This window comes from Astatotilapia calliptera, chromosome 8 (genome assembly GCF_964374335.1).
Source record: "Astatotilapia calliptera chromosome 8, fAstCal68.1, whole genome shotgun sequence".
Classification (NCBI taxonomy): Eukaryota; Metazoa; Chordata; class Actinopteri; order Cichliformes; family Cichlidae; genus Astatotilapia; species Astatotilapia calliptera.
Genome location: NC_137429.1, coordinates 10,303,922 through 10,324,234, shown reverse-complemented (window position 1 = coordinate 10,324,234; position 20,313 = coordinate 10,303,922). Strand labels below are relative to the sequence as shown.

The 20,313-nt window shown below is 39.2% G+C and overlaps 2 protein-coding genes across 3 annotated transcripts in view; one reads left to right on the top strand and one right to left on the bottom strand.

Moving 5' to 3' along the window:
• The window catches only part of dock1 (dedicator of cytokinesis 1), a 196,844-nt gene that overhangs the window by 77,466 nt on the left and 99,065 nt on the right, over nt 1-20,313 (top strand). For both annotated transcript variants that reach the window (XM_026178424.2, XM_026178422.2), the window contains exons 26-27: nt 3,285-3,412; nt 8,227-8,322. In XM_026178424.2, the coding sequence (XP_026034209.2) occupies nt 3,285-3,412; nt 8,227-8,322 (224 nt within the window). The remainder of the gene's footprint in view (nt 1-3,284; nt 3,413-8,226; nt 8,323-20,313) is intronic.
• Nucleotides 15,840-20,313, bottom strand: part of insyn2a (inhibitory synaptic factor 2A) — a 31,691-nt gene continuing 27,217 nt past the window's right edge. The window contains exon 4 of the mRNA XM_026178426.2: nt 15,840-16,883. Within this exon, the coding sequence (XP_026034211.2) occupies nt 16,700-16,883 (184 nt within the window). The 3' untranslated portion in view covers nt 15,840-16,699. The remainder of the gene's footprint in view (nt 16,884-20,313) is intronic.

Sequence of the window (20,313 nt, the reverse complement as noted above, 5' to 3'; positions counted from 1 at the left end):
CATTTCTTTATGTTTTGTTTCCAAGGAGCCAGATTTTCTTGCATTTTTTTTTTAGAAGTTTTTCTTTGGAAATAGTTTTGTTTTTTTCAGTGTATTCCATGTAGATTTCCCTCCTTAGAGGAATGTGTTTGGTTGTTGTTGTTAGGCTACTGTCATTCAAGCATTAAAAACAGAACCTAATCTAATGTGCTGCTCACTGAGGCCTCATCAGAAATGGTCTCAGTGGTAGGGTGGATGTCGAGCAGCCATTTTTAAGAAGAAATCATTGTTAACAGGTCCGATGGAGTGATGCGTGTCACATTTCTGGTTCAAATTGTCGTTAGTGTGTACAGAGGAGTGCAGAAGAGAGACAGAACAATAGCCTATAGTCATATGGAAAGCACGGTGGAGGCTCTGTCATGGTTTGGGCATGGGGAGCTTCAATTCACAAAATTATAAATGCAGAAAAGAACCATCAGATTTTGATCTATAACACAGTAACATCTGGACACCGTCTCATTGGCAGTGCCTTTATTTTTCAGTGTGTTAATTATCCCAAACATATTGCCAAAGCAGTAAATGCATACCTGAATAAATCTTTGCAGAGTACAGAACAAAAGTGAGCCAAACTCCAAAGAACAAGTTGGAAAACAACTCCTGAAGACTACTTAAGGAAATTGCAAGAGAGTTCATTTCAATAAATTGCTTCACCTAATTCCTATTTTCCAGGAAAATTATAAAGAGATGAAGGGTGACTCAAGACTTTTGGAAAGTATTATACTACTAAACTGCATCTAAATGAATTGCATCAGTGCATCACTTCTTTTCCTGTATTTGGAGCACTATTTAGTTTAAATACTATTATCAAAGAGGAGCTCCAGCTTAATTATTTTTTACATTAGAATCATTAAAAGCCATTCAAAGTCCATCAGCCATTCAGTCCAGCAGCTACATGAGATCTCTTAGATTGCTAGCAGGGAATAAGGTTGTAATTGATGCACTAATCAGACCCTGTAAAATTAAAAATGACATTTTTGATTCTCCAGGAGGATTTATTTGTTACACTGCTAGTTATGCATAGTGCATTCATTACCCGTTAATTAAAAAAACAGCATCATTATGCTTTCTGTGTGGGTCTGTGGCTTACAGCTAATTTCAGTATTACCAAAAACAAACCGCTTGTGAAGACACGCTCGCTTCTGTCAAAGGTGGCTTTGTCGTGCTGTATTGACAGAAATTTTGTTGTTTGGCTTCATGAAATCATCACATACTACCCAATTAGACACGCACTACATTTAGTAAAGGAGGTCAGAAAATGCTAAAGATTGTTCACTTTCTGTGGGTATTATTCATAAAGAGGTCACAGTAGTTCATGCTATTCATTAGGTTACGTGCAGCATTGATGGAAACTTTTATGTGTGTTTTGATGTGCAGCAAAGTAACAAGTTTATTTTCTTCCAGCTTAATGTCTTATTAAAGTTATCTGTGAAGCAAAGAGATTGTATTGATTCTGAAATAAAATCCATTGCTTGGTGGCCATTTAGAGCAGCAGCATCTCTCCATCTTGAAGTCATAAAGATTTTTATTTGAAGAACACAATTGTTGCCTGATTCTACAACCGCACTGGGGACAATTTCACTTAGTGTACTCATTGTAGAAAATATGTCTTTTTTCAGTACTGTCTCATAGGGATTACCAGTTTACATTTCTACTTGCTATATGTTGTAGCAGACAGACAGCTACAGTAGGATGGCTTTCTACTTCATAAGTCTGTTAAATATTTACTTTACGAATTGATTAATTGGCCCTGATTCTTTTAATTACTACCAGGATAACTCCAGTGTTTGTCCCTTGACTTTAAATGTGATCCCCACACATCCATACACAAACTCGCAATGAAACCAATGAGGTTCAATTAAAAATGTGATAAATCTGCAGCAGACTGCCTCGGGTTTACCTTCCAGCAGTACAATGGATGTCAGCTCATCACTTCTGTACTCTGTGTCCAAATTGACAACAAAATTAGTTAAGAAAAAAAAGTTAAAAGAGAAAGTTATGGTTTTCAGCTCCTCTTAATTGCTGTGTTACTATTAAATTAGTGCAAACAAGCAGAAAATAACTTTCTACTCACATAAAACTTTGCCTGTTAAGTGAAAGTCCTCATATGTTATCTTTTCAAAACTCCAAAGATTTACACTGACACCATCATTCAATGCCTCTTTCATTAGCTCACCCAGCCATCGGTCAGATGGGCTTATGCCATTGAGATGTGTCTGTCAACCTTCCGTCCACAGTTCACAAGAGTTGCCGCAGAATTGAAGCTGTTTTCTGTGTAATTTTTTCACATTATTGTTTAGGACTTTTGACCATTGTTCTTTGCAATGTTGCTTGAGTTCATTGAGTTTTGCAGGCCCACCACAGCATTTCACAGGGGTTGAAGTCAGCGCTTTGGAAAAAGAAAAGAATCACTGTGCTGCAATGGCCCAGTCAGACATTCTGTTGTGCTTTGCATTATTGTTCTGTTACATGAACCAATTTTGGCCAAGTTTTACCTGTCAGACAGATTGCCTCACATTTGACTTTGGAAGGCAGCAGAGTTTTTGGCCGACTGATTGCAAGACATTGTGCCAACACACACCTGAATGCTTCTGACCAGCAAACTGTGGTTACACAGCTAATCAAGTGCATTTGATTAGTACTGTATGACTGTTACTTACCTTCTTAATTCCTGTGGAAGCAGTATTGGAGTACTTTTTCACGACTGCACATCTTTCTGGTTTAAATTTTTATGGACCAGTTTAGCCAGTTTATCCATATTTTTAGGTTTACTATTGTAATCTAAGGGGTGGTTTAATAAGACGTTAATAACATAAGACGTTTCATGGCTGACTAGTCTTGCAAAATGATTATGGCTGCAACTGGCTTTTGTTTTGATTGTGTTGCTGTCAAGTACTTCCTGTTTCCATGTAACTAAAAATGTATTTGAACTACAAAAAAACCAGGGTGACCCTGCGACAAGTACAGCTTTCTTTTTTAGAACAATAAAAGGGATTAAAAGTGCAACAGGTCAAATAGGAGCATAGCTATTCTTTGGGATTTTGGGAGTTTTCCCCCCACAGTTGTTTAATTAATAAATGTATGTTGTTTTAATTTACTCCTCGGAGATGTGGGAGAGTCATTAATAAGCTACATGTTTCTGCATCGAGTGTGTCAATAACATATGCTCTACCGCTTCGTGCGATCTATCATCTGCTCCATGTGTTGAGTGTCATCACGGATGTGTGTATTTATCGGCGTCCCTGCAGATTGCCGCGAGATCCTGCTGCCACTGATGACGGACCAGCTGAAGTTCCACCTGGAGAAGCGGGAGGACTTGAAGGCTTGCTGCCAGCTGCTTAGTGACATCCTGGAGGTGCTTTACAGAAAAGATGTGGTGAGTAATTCAACTCTGGAGCTTTACATATTTTTATTTCCCTCTTGAATAAACAGTAGCGTAATAAGGCAATCTAGGAATACCTCCATTAAAAAAAAAAAAAAAACAACCTCTTTTGACTGTGGTTATTGTACTTAATAACTGTTTATTAGTATGCTGTTCTCAGTTCGTTTTATTGCCCTGCATGCTCTGGAAGGAGCACGTTTTACGGCAGTATTAATTTACTAACATGTAGAGGTGGCTGTGCTCAGTAATTCATTTCTATGGGTTGCTAGAGGCCATTCAACACTGAATTTTATCCAATAGCATTGTAATGAGTTCTAGTTATCTCCGTGGTGCTTTGGAATAGAGGGACTATTCATTATCAGCCTAGCCAGTTATTGTATACAGTCTTTTTCATATTATCAGTATTTTTTTTTTTAGTTTTTTGCATTTTTTTAAATTAAAAAATGCTGAAAGTTGTTTTAAATTAATCATTTGTCAAACATAAATGTCCTTGATATTAGTTGACCTCTAGTTTAGAACCATAAAGCGATGTGGTCCATGTGATGATGAGCAGTATCAGTGTTGGTCACAGAGCCAGTTTTGTAACCAGTAAAAGTTAAGTGTTCTCTGCCTCGGTGCCAGTGACAGCTGTGACTGCTGGCGTTAGATTTTTCAGGTTGTCCATTTTTATGGAGACTGGCTAAAAACGTCCACACCGTTCTCCATATCTCAGAATCACTGTGTTTTAATTAGTCTCAAGAATGAACTGATTAGAATTTGTTGGTCAAAGATGACTGCCTGTGGCCATCATAACACATCGACTAAAACGCTTTCTGGCTGTTATTAAATGCTGTAACTCGGGACTAGAGGGAGAAATGGATGTAAACTGGAATTTGACTAGTTGCCACATGCATACAGCTGTGAGTTATTCTTTGTTCAGTGCTACTTTACATTGTTTTGCTTCTTTACAGCCAGGTCATTACTATAATGAACAGTACAAATCCTTAAAATCATTACTTTTATTTAATTATTTAATTTCAGAAAAGTAAGAAATGCAACTTATTTTTATTTCTAAGCCGATCAAACAGTTTCGCACTTTCTATCGGCTCATTTTTTAAGCACAAAACTCTTTCTAAAAGTTTTAAACTTGAGTCCGCGTCTCACACACACGGGTATCGGCCCCTTACCTCAAAAGCTCAAATGATAGCAGACACGCTCACAAACACACTGTTTTACGAGTGCGTTTGATCCTCTTCCATGTCCAGACTCCTGATGTCCTCCCTCAGGCCCTCTCAGACTCTCGTCATTGATCACGACCGTTCAGCCTCTCACACTCCACTCTGCTAGGGATTATCCACCTCTCCCACTTGCTCTGGTTTTTACACCCCTCTCTTGCTGTTTCACAAATTGCTGAATCCTCTCACTGTCTTGCTCTCTGTCGTATCTGTCCTGCTGATCAGCACAACCAAGGCTTTCAGAGACTTAGATGCTCGCAAAAATACAGAGAGCGAAAACCTCTGTAGATATGTCTGTCTACTTAAATTTCATCAAACAATTTATGCCTTGTCAGCAAGAAGTATCTAACTGCATAGGCCTCTTTTACATAGCTTGATGTTTAAACAAAACTTCCCAGTCCATTCATGCTCTGCATTTGCTTGGTTGACACTGGTCTAGACCCAGGCTGAACCAGTTTATTCTCACAAACACTGTGTGCATACAGTATTTGTGAGTTGTTCAGCTGCAGACTGGATAATCTAAATTATTGAAAGTTTTGGCTGGTGTTGGAAAGATAAGCCTCCTTCGAAAAACTCCCCCACGCCAGGTACAGACAGCAATAACAACAACCAGGCGATCTGATCAAAGTCGTGGAATAATCCATGACTTGGTGTGACAGTAAAACAAGATTTTAAAACTGCATTGTCATAACATCTTAGTAAGGATTCATGTAATAACTGCACGTAACACATGTTAGGGCAATCTCTTTGTGTTTCTGGAAGTCTGGAAGAAGAATACTTAGCCGAAATCTCAGTTTTTTCCAAACTGACCAAATATCATTAGTGCTCTTAAATTTCCTATCTCAGTCATGGTCTACTCCTTGTTTTTTGAAGTACTGTGCAAAAGTCTTGTGCCATCTCTCATTTCCTCTCACTTCCAAGAACCCAGATGTTCGTGTAGAAGAAAAAAAGAACTTTTGACATTGGTTGTTTTATCAGTCATTTTCAGTCCAGTCCTGCTGCATAGCTACTTTTCAAAGAACGATTTGTAATTTTGTTATGCCACTTCACACTGACCTAAGCGTAAAAATGGCGCCTAACCCAAACGATGGGTCTGGACATGAGAGACAGCTTGGCAAAGACCAATTTTAAATGGTATCTTTAGGCACTTTGTTGCTAGCAGCCTGTCACAAAAATACATCATTTGTTGACATTTCTTTAGCTCAGTCTATGAAAAATACCAATGATAACAGTTTGACAGGTCTAAAATTGTATTTTTGCACCAAGGAGGTGATTCCCAAAGAGCTATTAGCTGACAACTTGAAATATTTGAGTAAACTGGGCAAGTGGAAGACAAAAAAGAAGGGGTAAGACTGAGGAAAAGAGCTATCTACGGCAGATGGATGGTGTTGAAAAAGAATCTAGCAAAAGCCCTCCACAGGACCTGAGAGATGCATCTAGCCCTTCAGCTTAACCATCTATTGTTCACTGAAATCTCATCATAAATGGTCTCAGTGGAAGGGTGGCTGTCAAGAAGCCATTCTTAAGGAAGAGAAATGTGGAGGAAAGGCTGAGGTATGCCAAATTACACAAGAACTGAACTGAAAATCAGTGGCAGCAGAACTTATAGAACGATGAATACAAATTTGAACTTTTGTGCTTCAAATTGTCATCGGTATGTATGAAAGAAGACAGGAGAGAGGTACAACAGTGAGTGTCTGCAGCCATCTGTAAAACACTGTGGAGGCTCTGTCGTGGTTTGAGGCTGCGTTTCGGTCACTGTTTTTAGCTGATGGAATTATGAATGCAGAAAAGTGCTGTCAGATTTTGACAGAACAAAAAAGCCAACATCCAAAGAAGAGCTTTGAATGTCGTTCAAGAAGCCTGGAGGACTATTCCTGAAACTGCAAGAAAGCTTCCCTAAGAGTGTTAAGGGTGTGTAGAAGAATAAGGTGGTGTTGACTTTCTAGCTCATTATATTTGTACTAGAGATGGCACGATACCACTCTTTTATGTCCGATACCGATATCATAAATTTGGATATCTGCCGATACCGATATGAATCTGATATAGTGTGTTTTTTAATCAATAAAACTGTTTTTTTTTTAAATATCTTGCTGCATTTTGTATAAGTTCATACTCAAGTTTTAAAAAACAAGAGACTGAAGCTATTCTGTTATACCTGTATGCAAAAAATACACTGCACCCAAAATATTTCATAGTTCAGCAATACTGATCAATCTAATAAACGTAAACCTACTCCATCCTCCCTATTCTGGTATTTTACCGGAGTAAGCAACCTAACTAATAGGGTTGCAAACTCCCAGCAAAAAAAGAAAAAAAAAAGAAAAAGGGAACACCCCACCCTCCACCTCATGATGTTTAATCGACGTAATCAACTTTAATTTGATGCAGTGTGAAAGAAAATGCAGAGAAATCAATTATTTTTCTACAATATTTAAATAGATTCAACATCTTTCTTCAACAGAATTGCAGACTGCACAGATCGTACCTTCCCAAAGGAAAAAGTACTATAGCTTACTAGGGTATATTAGACTTAATAGTTACTATATACAGTAATGGACTTCTATACATTTTACATCAGATTAAAACTTTGGGTGTAAGATTTAGATAATTATTTATTAAAAGCTCGACATTTTAAATGATAATAAGAAAGAAAAGTATGTCTTAGGGCATGAACAGGGAAAAGGGGGCACAATCGGCCCCCCTGGCTAAACTTTGCTAAATCCGCCCCTGCACAGTTACCAGCCGTCAGCTACGTAGAAAAGGATCCTGGTGTAGAAAGTAATATTAAATAAATTCTAACAACAGCTTATCAAGGTTAAACGTGCTGCTGTTGTTCAGCCGCTGGTTTCCTCTTTCTGGCGCGAAGTGGGCGATAGACAAGCAAGAGAGAAAAGCCGATCAGCTGATCATTGATCATTGAAGTAGCAACAGGAGAAGGAGGGAGAGAGAGGCAGTCGCTCCATATATCGGTGATTAAGCTTAACGCTGGAATGCTTTACAAACATTCAGAGATGAACTTACACACTTGCTTTACTTCTCTCTGGGATAACTTTCTCGGAGATGAAATGCCGGATTGGTAGCGAGGCTCCAAATGCTCAACCAGACCGCTGACAGGTCTTGCGCGCCACAGCCGCTCTATACCTGATGCATACTGCTCCGACGTGCTACGGTTATGAGCTGAGTTATGCCATGTCGCAAGTTTTGTGAGGTGCTTTTTTTGATATTTAATGGATCGGATTACATTTTTTATTTCTCTCCGATATCCGGTCCAGTAATTTAGGTCAGTATCGGTCCATCTCTAATTTTTACATTCTCTATTTTTCCCTTACATACTATATTTCCATTAATATTTGCACCTATTTCCCATTATCCTAGCAAAACGTAAAGGAATTACTGATGGCTCAAGACTTTCATCATCATGTATTTTTTTTTCTAGCTGTTCACCCGAATGACCACAATTCCCTTGAAATCTGAGCTTCTGTCAGGCCTCATAAGTTTGGACTGATATTCCATATTCTTTCACTTTATTATGTTTTTTTTTTATTCCTCTGTTTTTAAGTGATGATATTATTCATGTGTTATGTACAGGGTCCCACCCAGTGGCACGTCCAAATCATCATGGAGAAGCTGCTGAGGACCGTTAACAGGACAATCATTTCTATGGGTCGCGATTCACCTCATATCGTAAGTGTAATTCTCTGCTTGGATACCAGGCAGTATATCACGCTAAGCACGCAACTCTCGGTGTTTGATTTTTGTGGTTGTTTTTTTTTATACACATACATACACACAATTTTAGAGGCACATGTACCGCAACCAGATTGACTCCCACAGTCACGCAGCAACCACAGTTCCAATCCAAAAGTATCATTAAAGGTAAAGCCTACCTTGGCAGATTGCTTTCACACTCCCTCAGTCTAAGAGAGGCTTTGATCTGCTCATATCTTTCTCCAGCCGGTTGTTTTCGCGCCGGCGTGTCTGTGTGTGTTTTCCTTTTGCTTTGCTTGTGTGTCTTATCCTCACTTATTACTACACTTCTGGTGCTCTGTGCTGTAATCTAATCACTGTATCACCCCACCGTTGCCTTTAGCATTCATCTTCCCATCACTCTCTCAGCCAGAGCTTGGTAGCAATTAATGCACTTATCAGTCATCCTGTAAATATGTAGTCTGTCTGATGTGTGCGAATAAGGCTTCACCCATTTTCTTCAGTCCCAAACGCCAATTAGTACAACTGTATTTTTAGTCAGAAATGTGAACTTCTGTCTTGCTTGACTTGTTCTTTTTCTTCCTTTTGAATAATGTCTTTATTAGAGCTGCGTGTAGATGTGTTGTATCGTCTTTGAAAATTAGACTTTTTTTCATGATCGACATTCGTATTCTTACAGCTCTGTAAAATACAGCTTAGTGATGAGACATTTTCTTATGAGCCTATAGACATTTAGTAATGACAAATATTCACACCGCTTCCATCGGGGAGCACCAGGATTCACCATCACTTGTTTAAATGGAAGCTTTTATTACCAGTAACTGAGCCACGCCGGCAGAGAATGATTCCATAAAGCCCGGAGTCGCCACTGAGTGATCATCTAGTGTGTTTGTGTATGTGTGTGTTATATCATAGTGCTGTAATATGTCCACAGCCCCGACGCTTCATCTCCTGTGTTGGGTCTTTCTTTCTGGGTTGCAGCGAGGGATTTTTGCAGCAGAAATTCACTAACTGCTTCTTTTGTCTCTCTCTCTCTTCTAAAACTATTCCGGCTATGCACCAGCTAATCCCATAGATGGGAAGCCCTCCGTTGTGTAACAGATTGCTAAGCATGCATCACACTAAATAATGTCAAGCTAATGAAGCTGCGAGTTGAGCTAAGGCCGTCCCACTGGCCATTTTCTCCCAACCAGCTGCCTGGAGGGCGTCTAGGGCTCCCACTTACTCTCCCACTATAGTTCTCTAGTCGATTCATTGTTATACCAGCTATTCAAATAGTGTGCTGTCCTGCCTAGCTCATAGTCATACAGTTTTAAAAGTAAAATCTGAAGATGGATTTGATCTCTGTGGATGTTTTGTTAGAGCCTGGGTAAACTGAACAGCTCACCATCTCCTCACACCATTTCCTGTTTGTTGTTTTTCCACTGTAGTGGCAAGTTTCTAAAAGGCTGTCAGTATGAAGGCATATGCAGGCCTCCTTTTCACAGTATTACACTAAGTGCATCTATTTTGGTGTCCACCTGTGGAGTAGTTGAAACGGGTTTCTTGTTTCCAACAGCGAGTGCTGGCATGTGCTGTGGAAGACCGACCTCCTTTCTAGTTAATCAAACTACTCTACCCACGACCTGTTTTGGCCCGTGTTGAAACGATCTACTCTGTATACATATGCTGCCACTGGCCTCTATTTTACTTTGCTCCTCGAACACAGCTCGGGTTTATTGTCCCTACCGACCCCGACCTTTTGTCAGCGGCTGCCTTTATAGCTAGCTAGCATCTGCACTTGACTGCCTTGACATTTTAAGCATCTGAATATGATTTTGCATCAATGTGCAGAGTGTCCTTTTACTCAGTGGGATTTAGAGGTTACATGAAAGCCTAAGGCTCTTTTACTCAAACACATTATACATTATATAGTACTTGGGACAGAAATTGCATTTGAACTAAGTCCCCAAATGATTATTTAATGATGAATAAGGTGGGCGTGAATTTTTAAAAGCTATGAGACCCAGTTAGTGCTGCTAGCAGTGTTGTTGCTTTCTAATCAGAGGGCTGTTGTTGCTGCCTCTGGGTACAGATGCCTACTCTGCAGGCAGCTTGCACGCTGCTGCTCACACAACACCGCATCCAACCACCGACCTTGTTCTTCTGAGTGGCAGCCTCTTACATTTAGATTTATGCATTAACGTTCTACTCTGTCTCCCGCCCGTCTCTCGTTCTCTTCCCTTTCTGCTCTCTCCTGGCAGCGGTGGACACAGAATGTTGATGAGAAAGCACGCAGTGACGACTTTGGGGGCGTTGGTTTTGTTGCGTGTTGTCACTGCAGTGCTACGCCTGTTAGCAACTTGGACACAGCATCATAGCATCATCTCGCAGGCTGTATCTTTGCATTCATGTCCACCCTCACACAGGTTGAAAGAAATCCTTGAATCGAATACATTTAGATTATGGCTGTAGCAGAAACATTTAGCCGCTTTCCGTGGAAAGCACCAGGTTCTCTCTTTATGCTCTTATTTCTTCTAGTTTAAGTTCCTGGATAGACGAGAATAGGAAGCCTTGCAGATAGACAGAAATAGGAAGCTGCAAATGTATTTAAAAAAAGAAAAGAAATCTATATTTTCCATGCAGCAAAACCACAGAATACAACTTTGCTGTATAAATGTGTTACGTTAGATTTTACTAGTTTTTGCATAATTTTGTTATGGTTTAGGAAATACCTAAATATGCTTGCTGACAGAATTGATTAAAAGACTTGAGTACATATTTGACAGCTAGGTTTCCCATGATGTTGTCAAGAAAAAAAAAAAACCCACTGCTGAACTTTTTTGTGGACTCAAGTTCTCAAGACTACTCAAAACATGTTGTAGTGATACTTCGCTGCAGTGCTCCACAGTTATCCTCATGATTTTCCTGCAGTGTGCAGAGGGAACGAACTGGAAAGCTGCAGGGGAAGGACTCTATGTTATTGATTGACAGTATGGGGCTGACCAGCTATAGGGCTAGAGCTTTTTTCCTTTGCTGCGTGCACTCACTGACTTGATAGTGTAAATTGCGACACGGTCATTCCAGGTATGCGTGTCTAGTTCAGAATCTGGTATTGCACATTCGCTTTATCTCTGTGTTTGGATATTTTTCTGTTCAAATATTTTTCTTAGCACCTCCTTGCATCTACCGCTCTGTCTCCTCTCCTCTCTCTTTTTTCTGCTGGCCAGACTACTGCAGAGCTCTTACAGAAAAGAAGCATAGTGAGATATGGCACTGCATCATAATGCCTCAAACATGCACTTATCACTCGCTACACCTCGCGTCTCCTCACCTGTTTTGAAGCTTCGACTGCGCATCCCTTTGGGTTTATTGAGCCTGCAACAAACCATGTTGTGATGTGTTGTGATTGTCAGGACTGTATAAACCGCTGGGACTTCTTTGCTGTTTGTCACCTTAAGACCACAGAAGACTTTTAAGTAAGAATGCAAAATGTTAAACTGCAGTAGGTGTCGTGTTTGCGCTCTCAGTTCTTGGGCATACGCAGTCACTCATCAAGCCCGGTGGAGTCGGCCAGGCTGTGGCTAGCGCTGACCTTCAGCAGCGTTACTTCATGCATCAGTGTGAGGGTGACTGTGCATCTGTGGGGGTTTTGCTCAGAGCTTTGTTGCTGGTTTACCTCATGTTTGCACTTCAAGACTTGTTTGTACTAACATGAGGCAGGTGCAGGTGCAGATGCATGAGCACACGGACATGCCCGAAAACAAAATCTGTATTAGAGTGAGGATGGTAAGGGCAAAGACTGGTTCCCAAGCAGGTTGGCTGTGCACAAAACACTGCTGCTTACCCTTCTGCTGTATTCTCCTCTCGCCTCAGCCCACCATAGTACATTAAAGAGATGTATGATTTCAGCCTTATCTTGTACCAAGTGTTCTGGTCAGATACTGATGTTAAATTTGACAGTTGAGATACCGATCTGTTTTTGTTGTTCTTTATTCGTCCAAGAATAAAACTAAGTAAATTTACATGATATATTAAAAAAAGGGTAGCTGCACTGTTTTAAAGAGCTTGAAATCTTAATCAGGGTTTCTTTAGCAAACTTAAAGTTGATCCAACACAATAGATAAGACACCAACCCTCACTTGTAGATTTGCCCGCATGTTAAAGTCGGTCAACAAGGCCAATACTGTTACTTTATCAACACTGGTCAGTACTGGTCAGTCCACTGTTGATATCAGTGCATTAGCGAAGAATTTTCCACAGCAGTGCAGTCAGAAATTGGTTTTCACAGGGATTGTTCATCTAAATTACAAAACACATTTCCCCACTAAACCCTGGTACTAGCAACCAATGTGCTAATACCTAGCTAATACTAGGTATTAGCTATGCAGATTGGTTGCTTAGGATATGAGTGCTGCTTTATTCAAAATTTGAGTTGTTCAAAAGTACTGCATCTTTCTAGATGCTGTGATCTAATTTCACAGTGCAGACCCATCAAGCCTGGGCAAACCTATTCCAAAGCATCTGCTAAAAGTTAGGGAAACTAATCCTTTACTTATAATGTGACTGAAGAAGGTAGGAAAAAAAGTATCATTGTGCTTATAGCTCCACAAATTAAACTCGGTCCAGATCAGATTTCGAGAGCTTTGTCGATGTCTTTTTTTTAAATTTCTTTTTTTCATATTTTGCATATTAAATATCTTTATTTTTGTCTTTTTAAAAAAACTGTATAAAAGACACAGTATTGCACATAATAAATCAATTGCACTTCTTTAAGATACAGATAAACATCTAGTTCTCTCTTGATGCTACAGTATAACTACTGAAAGAAACCAACCTAGCATATACAAGAGTGAAGTTGTGAAATATATGTAACTAACAAAATGCAGCATGTTGGAGCTTGTGAAGGTCAAGCCAGTGATAGCTAGTAGTTTGCTGGATATTGTTGTTGTACATTTTTTATGTCCTTGAAACCACTTTGGCATATTTCCTGTCTTCTAGGGCAGTGGTTGTGTCTTTTAGAGTGATCAGCTATTACGTTTTTGTTTTTTCTCTTTAGATATTGGCTGTTATCCCACACTTGAAATGTTTTTAGCACTATTTGATATTGTGTAATATATATTTACATACAGTGATGTGAGTAAGTAAGAACATCCCATGGAAACTGATTACTTGTTTAAATATCTGGACCAGCACACACTAGATCCTCTTTGAATTGAAATGGCTCCTACAGATAAAGGTAGTATACTTAAAGAACATGATAACCAAAAACATACAATAAAATATAAAGTAATATGTTGTTATCTGTTTAAACACAAGTACATCCTCAGCCTTAAGAAACTAGAGTTGCCATCGGCCGGACAGGCCGAGTCTGGTCAGTATATCCTGGGCAACCGTTGCTCACTAGGAAAAAGTGTCTATTCTGAAGGTTGCTGGCAGCTGCTAGCGTGAAATTGGTCACGGTGCATGGAGATATGCAGTGCTGCACCAAAACCCTCTTTGTGATTGGTCACTTTCAGGTTGCCGCGGTCGCTTACTGTGCATGGAAGACGCCGACTTGGCTGTAAAGACTTGAAAAAACGTCTTGCCAAGCAGTAATAAAACTGTGAAAAGTGTGGCACAAACTGGAAAGAGGCCATTTGATTTCAAAGTAAAAGTTGTGCCTTTTGAAATGTTTTGGTTGTTGGTTCAGGAAATAGACTTTACCAAGTGTCGGGCAGCAACTTCCAGCGAGCAGTCATCAGCAAGTCAAAGAATACACACTGTTCCCTAGCGATTGGAGGGGGGGTTGCGGACTGGTTTCTAGGCCTGGGTCAGCAAGGCAGTAATCATCTAAAAGTCTTTGAATTACTGAAATTTTTGCCAAATCGTCAATGAACAATATTTGATGTTTGAACTTGTTCTGCCTGTTTCACATTCTTCAGTAAGATTAAAGACCATTTCCATACACTTTATGTATACTTTTTCAGGTCCACTTCTAGTTCAGCTTCAACTTTCATTCATGTATCTTCAAATACTCCTTTAAAATTCTTTGATATAATAAAGAATTCACACTTGAGAAAATGTGAGCTGCCCAGTCCCGGCAAGCAAAGTGTCCTCGAAGCATAACGACCCGCATTCACATATTGTAAAAGGCTTTTCTCTTCAAAAATGTTCTCTCTACTGTTGTGGCCAAACAGCTCTCTTGACATATCTCTCATGCATGTCATGATTGTAGACATGAGCACTTCAACGCTGCAAGAGTTAAAATTTAGTGGTTCTCATAGACTGCTCAGAGATTGTTGCTTTGTGGCACCTTAATCAACATACCCTCACAAAGCCTGTGTAGGGTCTAATCACTGACAACAAACCCGGAAGCCCAAATTGTTTTGGTGTGTTAATAGAAAGTAAATTCGACCGATTTGCACTTGGGTGTGTGCATGTATGTTTCTGTTTCTTTTTTAAAAATTTCAGATTAGCACCTTTGTTAATGAGCACTATTTCAAAGAGGATAAAATGTTTGTCCGTCCATATCCGTCCAAAAACGAATCATTCTTATCGGATGTTCTCACTTTTTCACATGAAGGTGTAGTAAATGTTTTGGCTGTACGTAATTGTTGAACCCGCTGTGGAGTTACTGCACATGGTTTTTACTTTACAGTCGAATAGATGCAAAGCAATGAGCAGGAACTAATTATAACAATAATAAAGGGAAAGGGGGGGGGGATTTTGTCAATCTCATTAAAAATTGTTTTAAAAGCTAGAAAATATCCTGCAAAGTTCAAAGGTTGTAAAAAGCATGCAAGGCTATAAGCCTGCCACCCTGCACTGTAGAAGCCCTGGTTGTGATCAGAAGTGGCACATTCAGTTTCTCTGGCTTGGTTTCAGTAGCTATTGGGCGACCGTGGCTCAGGGGGTTGGGAATCGCATCTGTAACCGGAAGGTCGCCGGTTCGATCCCTGGGCTCTCTGTCCTGGTCGTTGTGTCCCTGGGCAAGACACTTTACCCTACTTGCCTACTGGTGTTGGCCAGAGGGGCCGATGGCGCGATATGGCAGCCTCGCTTCTGTCAGTCTGCCCCAGGGCAGCTGTGGCTACAACTGTAGCTGCCTCCACCAGTGTATGAATGTGAGAGTGAATGAATAGTGGTATTGTAAAGCGCTTTGGGTGCCTTGAAAAGCGCTATATAAATCCAATCCATTATTATTATTATTATTATAGTAGCTGATACAGGATACTGCAGCAATACAATCAAAGCTATCCTCTGATACCCTTCGCGTGTGCTGAAAACCAACTGTTTATTATAGTTGGTTTCGTAACAGTTTTCTCTGTGTGTCTATGCTTTTATACCAATGGTTTTTGTCTTTTCTTGGTGTTTAATGACCATATGCATACGTGAGGTTAGTACGAACTTTGCGATGCATGGAAACGAGTTGAGAATTGTAAAATGATCGACTTCCTTTTGCACTGTAGTGTTTGAACTGCACAGCTCCCGTCACTGCAGCTCAAATAAATACATTTTGCTAAATCTTAAAGTGAATGTATATAGATATATTTATATAGAAAAAAGTACATGGATGTTTAACTTTGCAAATATTAAGAAAATAAGTGTTCTTTCTTCTTTTGTTTTGTTTTGTTTTTTTTCTTCAAAGTCAGTGGATTCAAGGAGACATTTTAGCGATGGATAAAAAGTTGACTGTAGAACTCCAATAAACATCTCTGATATTTTGTCCTTTAGGTCTCTTCTTTATATAGATATGAAAGTCTTCACTCTGCATGGTTAGTAGACAATCTACATATGTGAGTTATTACTCAAAATAGGTCTTTTTAATTATTCTGGAGAAAATGTATCCTGAACAGTTCTAATTGTGCTTTGCAGTACAGTGATATGCTGTTTATGGAGGCCTCAGAGCATTATGGTTGATCTGCCAACCTCTCCTGGAGGCTGGGAAGAAAGTCCCAACTGATGAATGGAAATGTGAAGGGCACAGAACCATTACAGAACAGAACCCCGTTGACGTCAGCTAGAAGAAGAAAAAATATATATGCAAATAGACATCGGGAAATCAAATTCATCTTCTCACCTTGCCGATCTCCAAATATGTTTCCTTGGTGTAATTTCACACCCTGTTTGAAGAAATTAGTTCAAAATAACTCAGAATCCATTTTTGGTAAGCATGACATTTTGAATTTTCCGTGGGATCCACACTCGTGTCTCATTAAACATCCTGTCATCTCAGAAAAGGGTTCGGTATCCAGTCAAGGTCTCCATTAATACCAGGTCTACATCCAAATAGATATAAAAGAAGTTGATGAATAAACCAAACAAAAGCGGATGATCGGATGGACACTTAAATCCTGTGCACGGTGGTGGAGGGGAACATGGTTTTTTGTTGTCACAGGAACCAAAGTTTCCAGCGAGCGTGTTTCTTGGAGTCAGCTTTGGACTTGCGTTTTGGGGTGGAGGTGAAGGCCTCCTGAGGGTAAGGCAGGGGGGGAAAGTGGGTGTCCTCTGTTGGGAAAAGCCTCTTCATCAGTGGTTGTAGCTTGTCCTCCTGTTGTTTGAAATCCAGTTCAACACTGCAGCGAACAAAGACAGAAAGGTGTTAGCTTAAATGACTGCCAGTTGCTGGCTTGCTATTAACAACATTGTCTCCAGGGCATTTAATTCCAATTTAAACAGTCATTTACGTTGGGACGGACTGAAGTAGTGTAACTAAGATGAATCAAAATGGGACAATTATTTTTTTGAGATTTCATCAACAAAGCATCCTGTGGGCTGAAGTGGATGGAGACCAGCTGAATACTTATTAGCACACAGTTATAAACCATGGCATAGGTAACATGTACATGTGGGAAGGCACCATAAAAGCTTGAAGGTTTGCAGCCCCACACATTCATATGTGTGAGTAGCTCAGCTACTCGGCTACTCAGTACATTACGGAGTTCTTCTATTAAGACAAACTATTATGAATGTATTAAATACAGTCCAGACATGTCCCTCATTGAGGACATTGCATGCATTAAGATGCAAAGACTATGAAAAGGGAGGCCTTGAAGTGCTGAGCAGCTGTAAGTGGATCAAGAAAGAATGGGGGGGAAAAATTAAAACGACATCAAATGCTTATAGAGTTTTAAAAAGAAGAGGTGATGAATTATCCAGCTTTTTTTAAATGTGTCAAAGTAAAAGTGAGCATGTGTTTCTCAATATTAAAATAATCAGAAGAAATGATAAATAAATGGTCTAACAGACTTTGAAAGCTTTGTCTTCTATTATAATTTAAATTTGAATCAAAATTGCAACAGTTTTGGATACAGATTTGTAGAAAGCTCCTTTTTGTGCCCATTTACGCCCGTTGCTTGATTCTTTTACTGTAGCCCAAATCTTCATTTTCTAGGACACAATTGCCAAATTAATCATAATGAATGAATTGCAGGGAAAGAATGATAAGTGTGGCAGTTTTATCATATTATCGTTGAAATGAATACCATGTAAATGGGATTTTATTACCCAAGTCGTATAGTTCATTTCTTATAATTCATTAATATTAGAGTGCTGGCTTTTATTTAATGCCTTTTATTGTTTATATTCTTCTTTTATCATCTTTGAAACCAGGGTTGAGGTTTGCCCTTAGTGCTTCTTTTAATCTTGACATTTTTTGGCTGTCGCATTCCCCCGACAACCATATTAAGCATCAAAGTTATGGCCTGTACTCACTTGACCCCTGCGCAGGCATCTGTCACAGCACTGCTCAGCCTGGTAAAGCGACCTACATTTCCTGGTTGCTTCATCTTTATTTCCCAGTAAAACCTCCAAATTTAGACATTTCTTGATTGCATCTGGCTGCTCATTTTGGCCCACTGCTTTTTCTTTTTCTGTCTTTCTTTTGTTATTTGCCTTCTCATTGTGAATCATAGAGCGACAGGGAAGTCCATTAGTGTTTTTCCCACTCTCAGTTCAGTCTCTGGTGTTGATGTTGAACTGAAGATTATTTGTTTAGCTGGACCTCAGATGAGAGCCTTCGTATTGATGTGAGGATGTCACTTTGTTTTATGTCGCTTCAATCCATGCTCAGTATTACAATACCAGAAAAAAATAGTGCTTATAACGAATGCGTTAATTTTTTGTTTTTTTTCTTGTCCTTGTTGGTTCACTCTGTATTTACTCAGGGTTCAAGGGTATTTATCTGGACCAAGCGTCATTGTAATCCCATACTTGCAAACTGACTGCTAGGTGCTGCAAAGTGAAACTCAGATTACTTCCTCAGCTGTGCTTTAATCTGCTAAAGCCTTCGTCAGCCACTACATAAGTCAGGCTGGTGGCAAATCTGATAGACAGACTTGCATAATAGCAGCAGGCTGCCTGCTCAGATTTAAGTACAATGCATCTGTTGGGATTTAAGACTTGAAGCGATACATAGTTAGATCATTATTAGTATTCAAGGGGAATTGCAATTGCACATTATTGGCCGTATAGACTCTGAAAGTGCAGTCAAATAGTAATAAGTTCTTAAATCAAGTCTCTGTAGTAAAGTGACATTTGTGGGGAGTTTTTTTATGAGGAGACATTCATGTGGAAATTTCTGACACATTTGAAAAAACAGTTAATCACCATTTAAACAATACATATATATCTATAGGCAATATATTTTAGCAAAAAAAAGAGAAAAGAAAAAGCCTCTGTTATACAAAATTTAACATTTAACAATATTGAACATTTAAGCAAAACCTACTTTTAAAAAATGTAGTCATTTTGGGCCAATATGTGTTTGACATGATCTGAAAAAAGCTTTTGAGCAGAAAAACAGACAAGAACCTTTATGTGATCTGTGATTCCTGGTAGTACAAATGTTCTGGGTTGTGGTTATGAAAAGGAAATGAAGGTTAGTGGAATGGAGAAGTCAAAAAACAGCTAAAATTTCATGAACGTGTTATGGAGAGATTTGAAACAGATAAGAAAATTCTTGCACATTTTGCAAATAAAGGAATTTGGAATGCAAGGATGGGAGATCTTTCAGCAGACTGATGTTTGACACTGGTGGACCGTAGTGCAGAATGCATTTAACTTCTGTCTGGTGTACTGTTTTCCAGACCTGCATCACATCTATTCAGTTCAATTTCAATTTTATTTGTATTGCACCAAACCACAACAACAGTCCCCTCAAGGCACTTTATATTGATATGCATTTTTTGAATGAAATATAAGAAAAAATCTTTCCTTAGCGTGCTCCTCAAGTTCACCAACTTTATCTGTCAACACAGTTTCACAGTTTCAATGAGGAATTTACTTGTCCACACAAAAGAGTCAAACATTTCCTTTGCATGTCATTACTTTCTCCAATAATTGCAAATATGAGCAACTCAAGTGAAGCAGACACTCAGAATTATATAATTCTTTGACTTTAGGCTTTTATATAAAAGGGAAAGCGCAGCCACTTTGATCAATAAATCACTGGCTGCTAATTACACTGGTAAAAATCTATATCCGTGTTTCTGTGTGAAATTAGTGGAAGTTTGTGTGCACAAATGATTACATGTGGAAACAGCTCCGTGTTGCAAGCAAATGCACTGGGGATACGTTTAAAGAAGGAGCGCATATATTTAAAATCATTTAAACTGTCTTATGAACAAATTTACTCAAAAGGTCAGATCAATCCATGTTCGCAACCTTTGGATTTATTCAGATTTGTGCATAAACAGCTAAAAGGCGAGCTGAATCATATGCAGTTCTTTGTTTTGCTCTGAGCCTTTATTAAAAAACACAAAACGAAAAGAAAGAAAAATACGTGCAGGACCTGAACTAAATGTTTAGACCAGGACATAAAAAGACTGTTTCTTGTTTGGCTCACAATTACTTTTCGATGCTCAGATTTTATCCCTGAGGGATTTTATTCATCTCTGTAAAATCTCCAAAAAGATTTTGTGCTTTGAACACATAGAAAAAGTACAACAGCACGTGCCTTGATATTATTTTAGCAAGATTACACCTGCACACATTGTTTGAACTTTT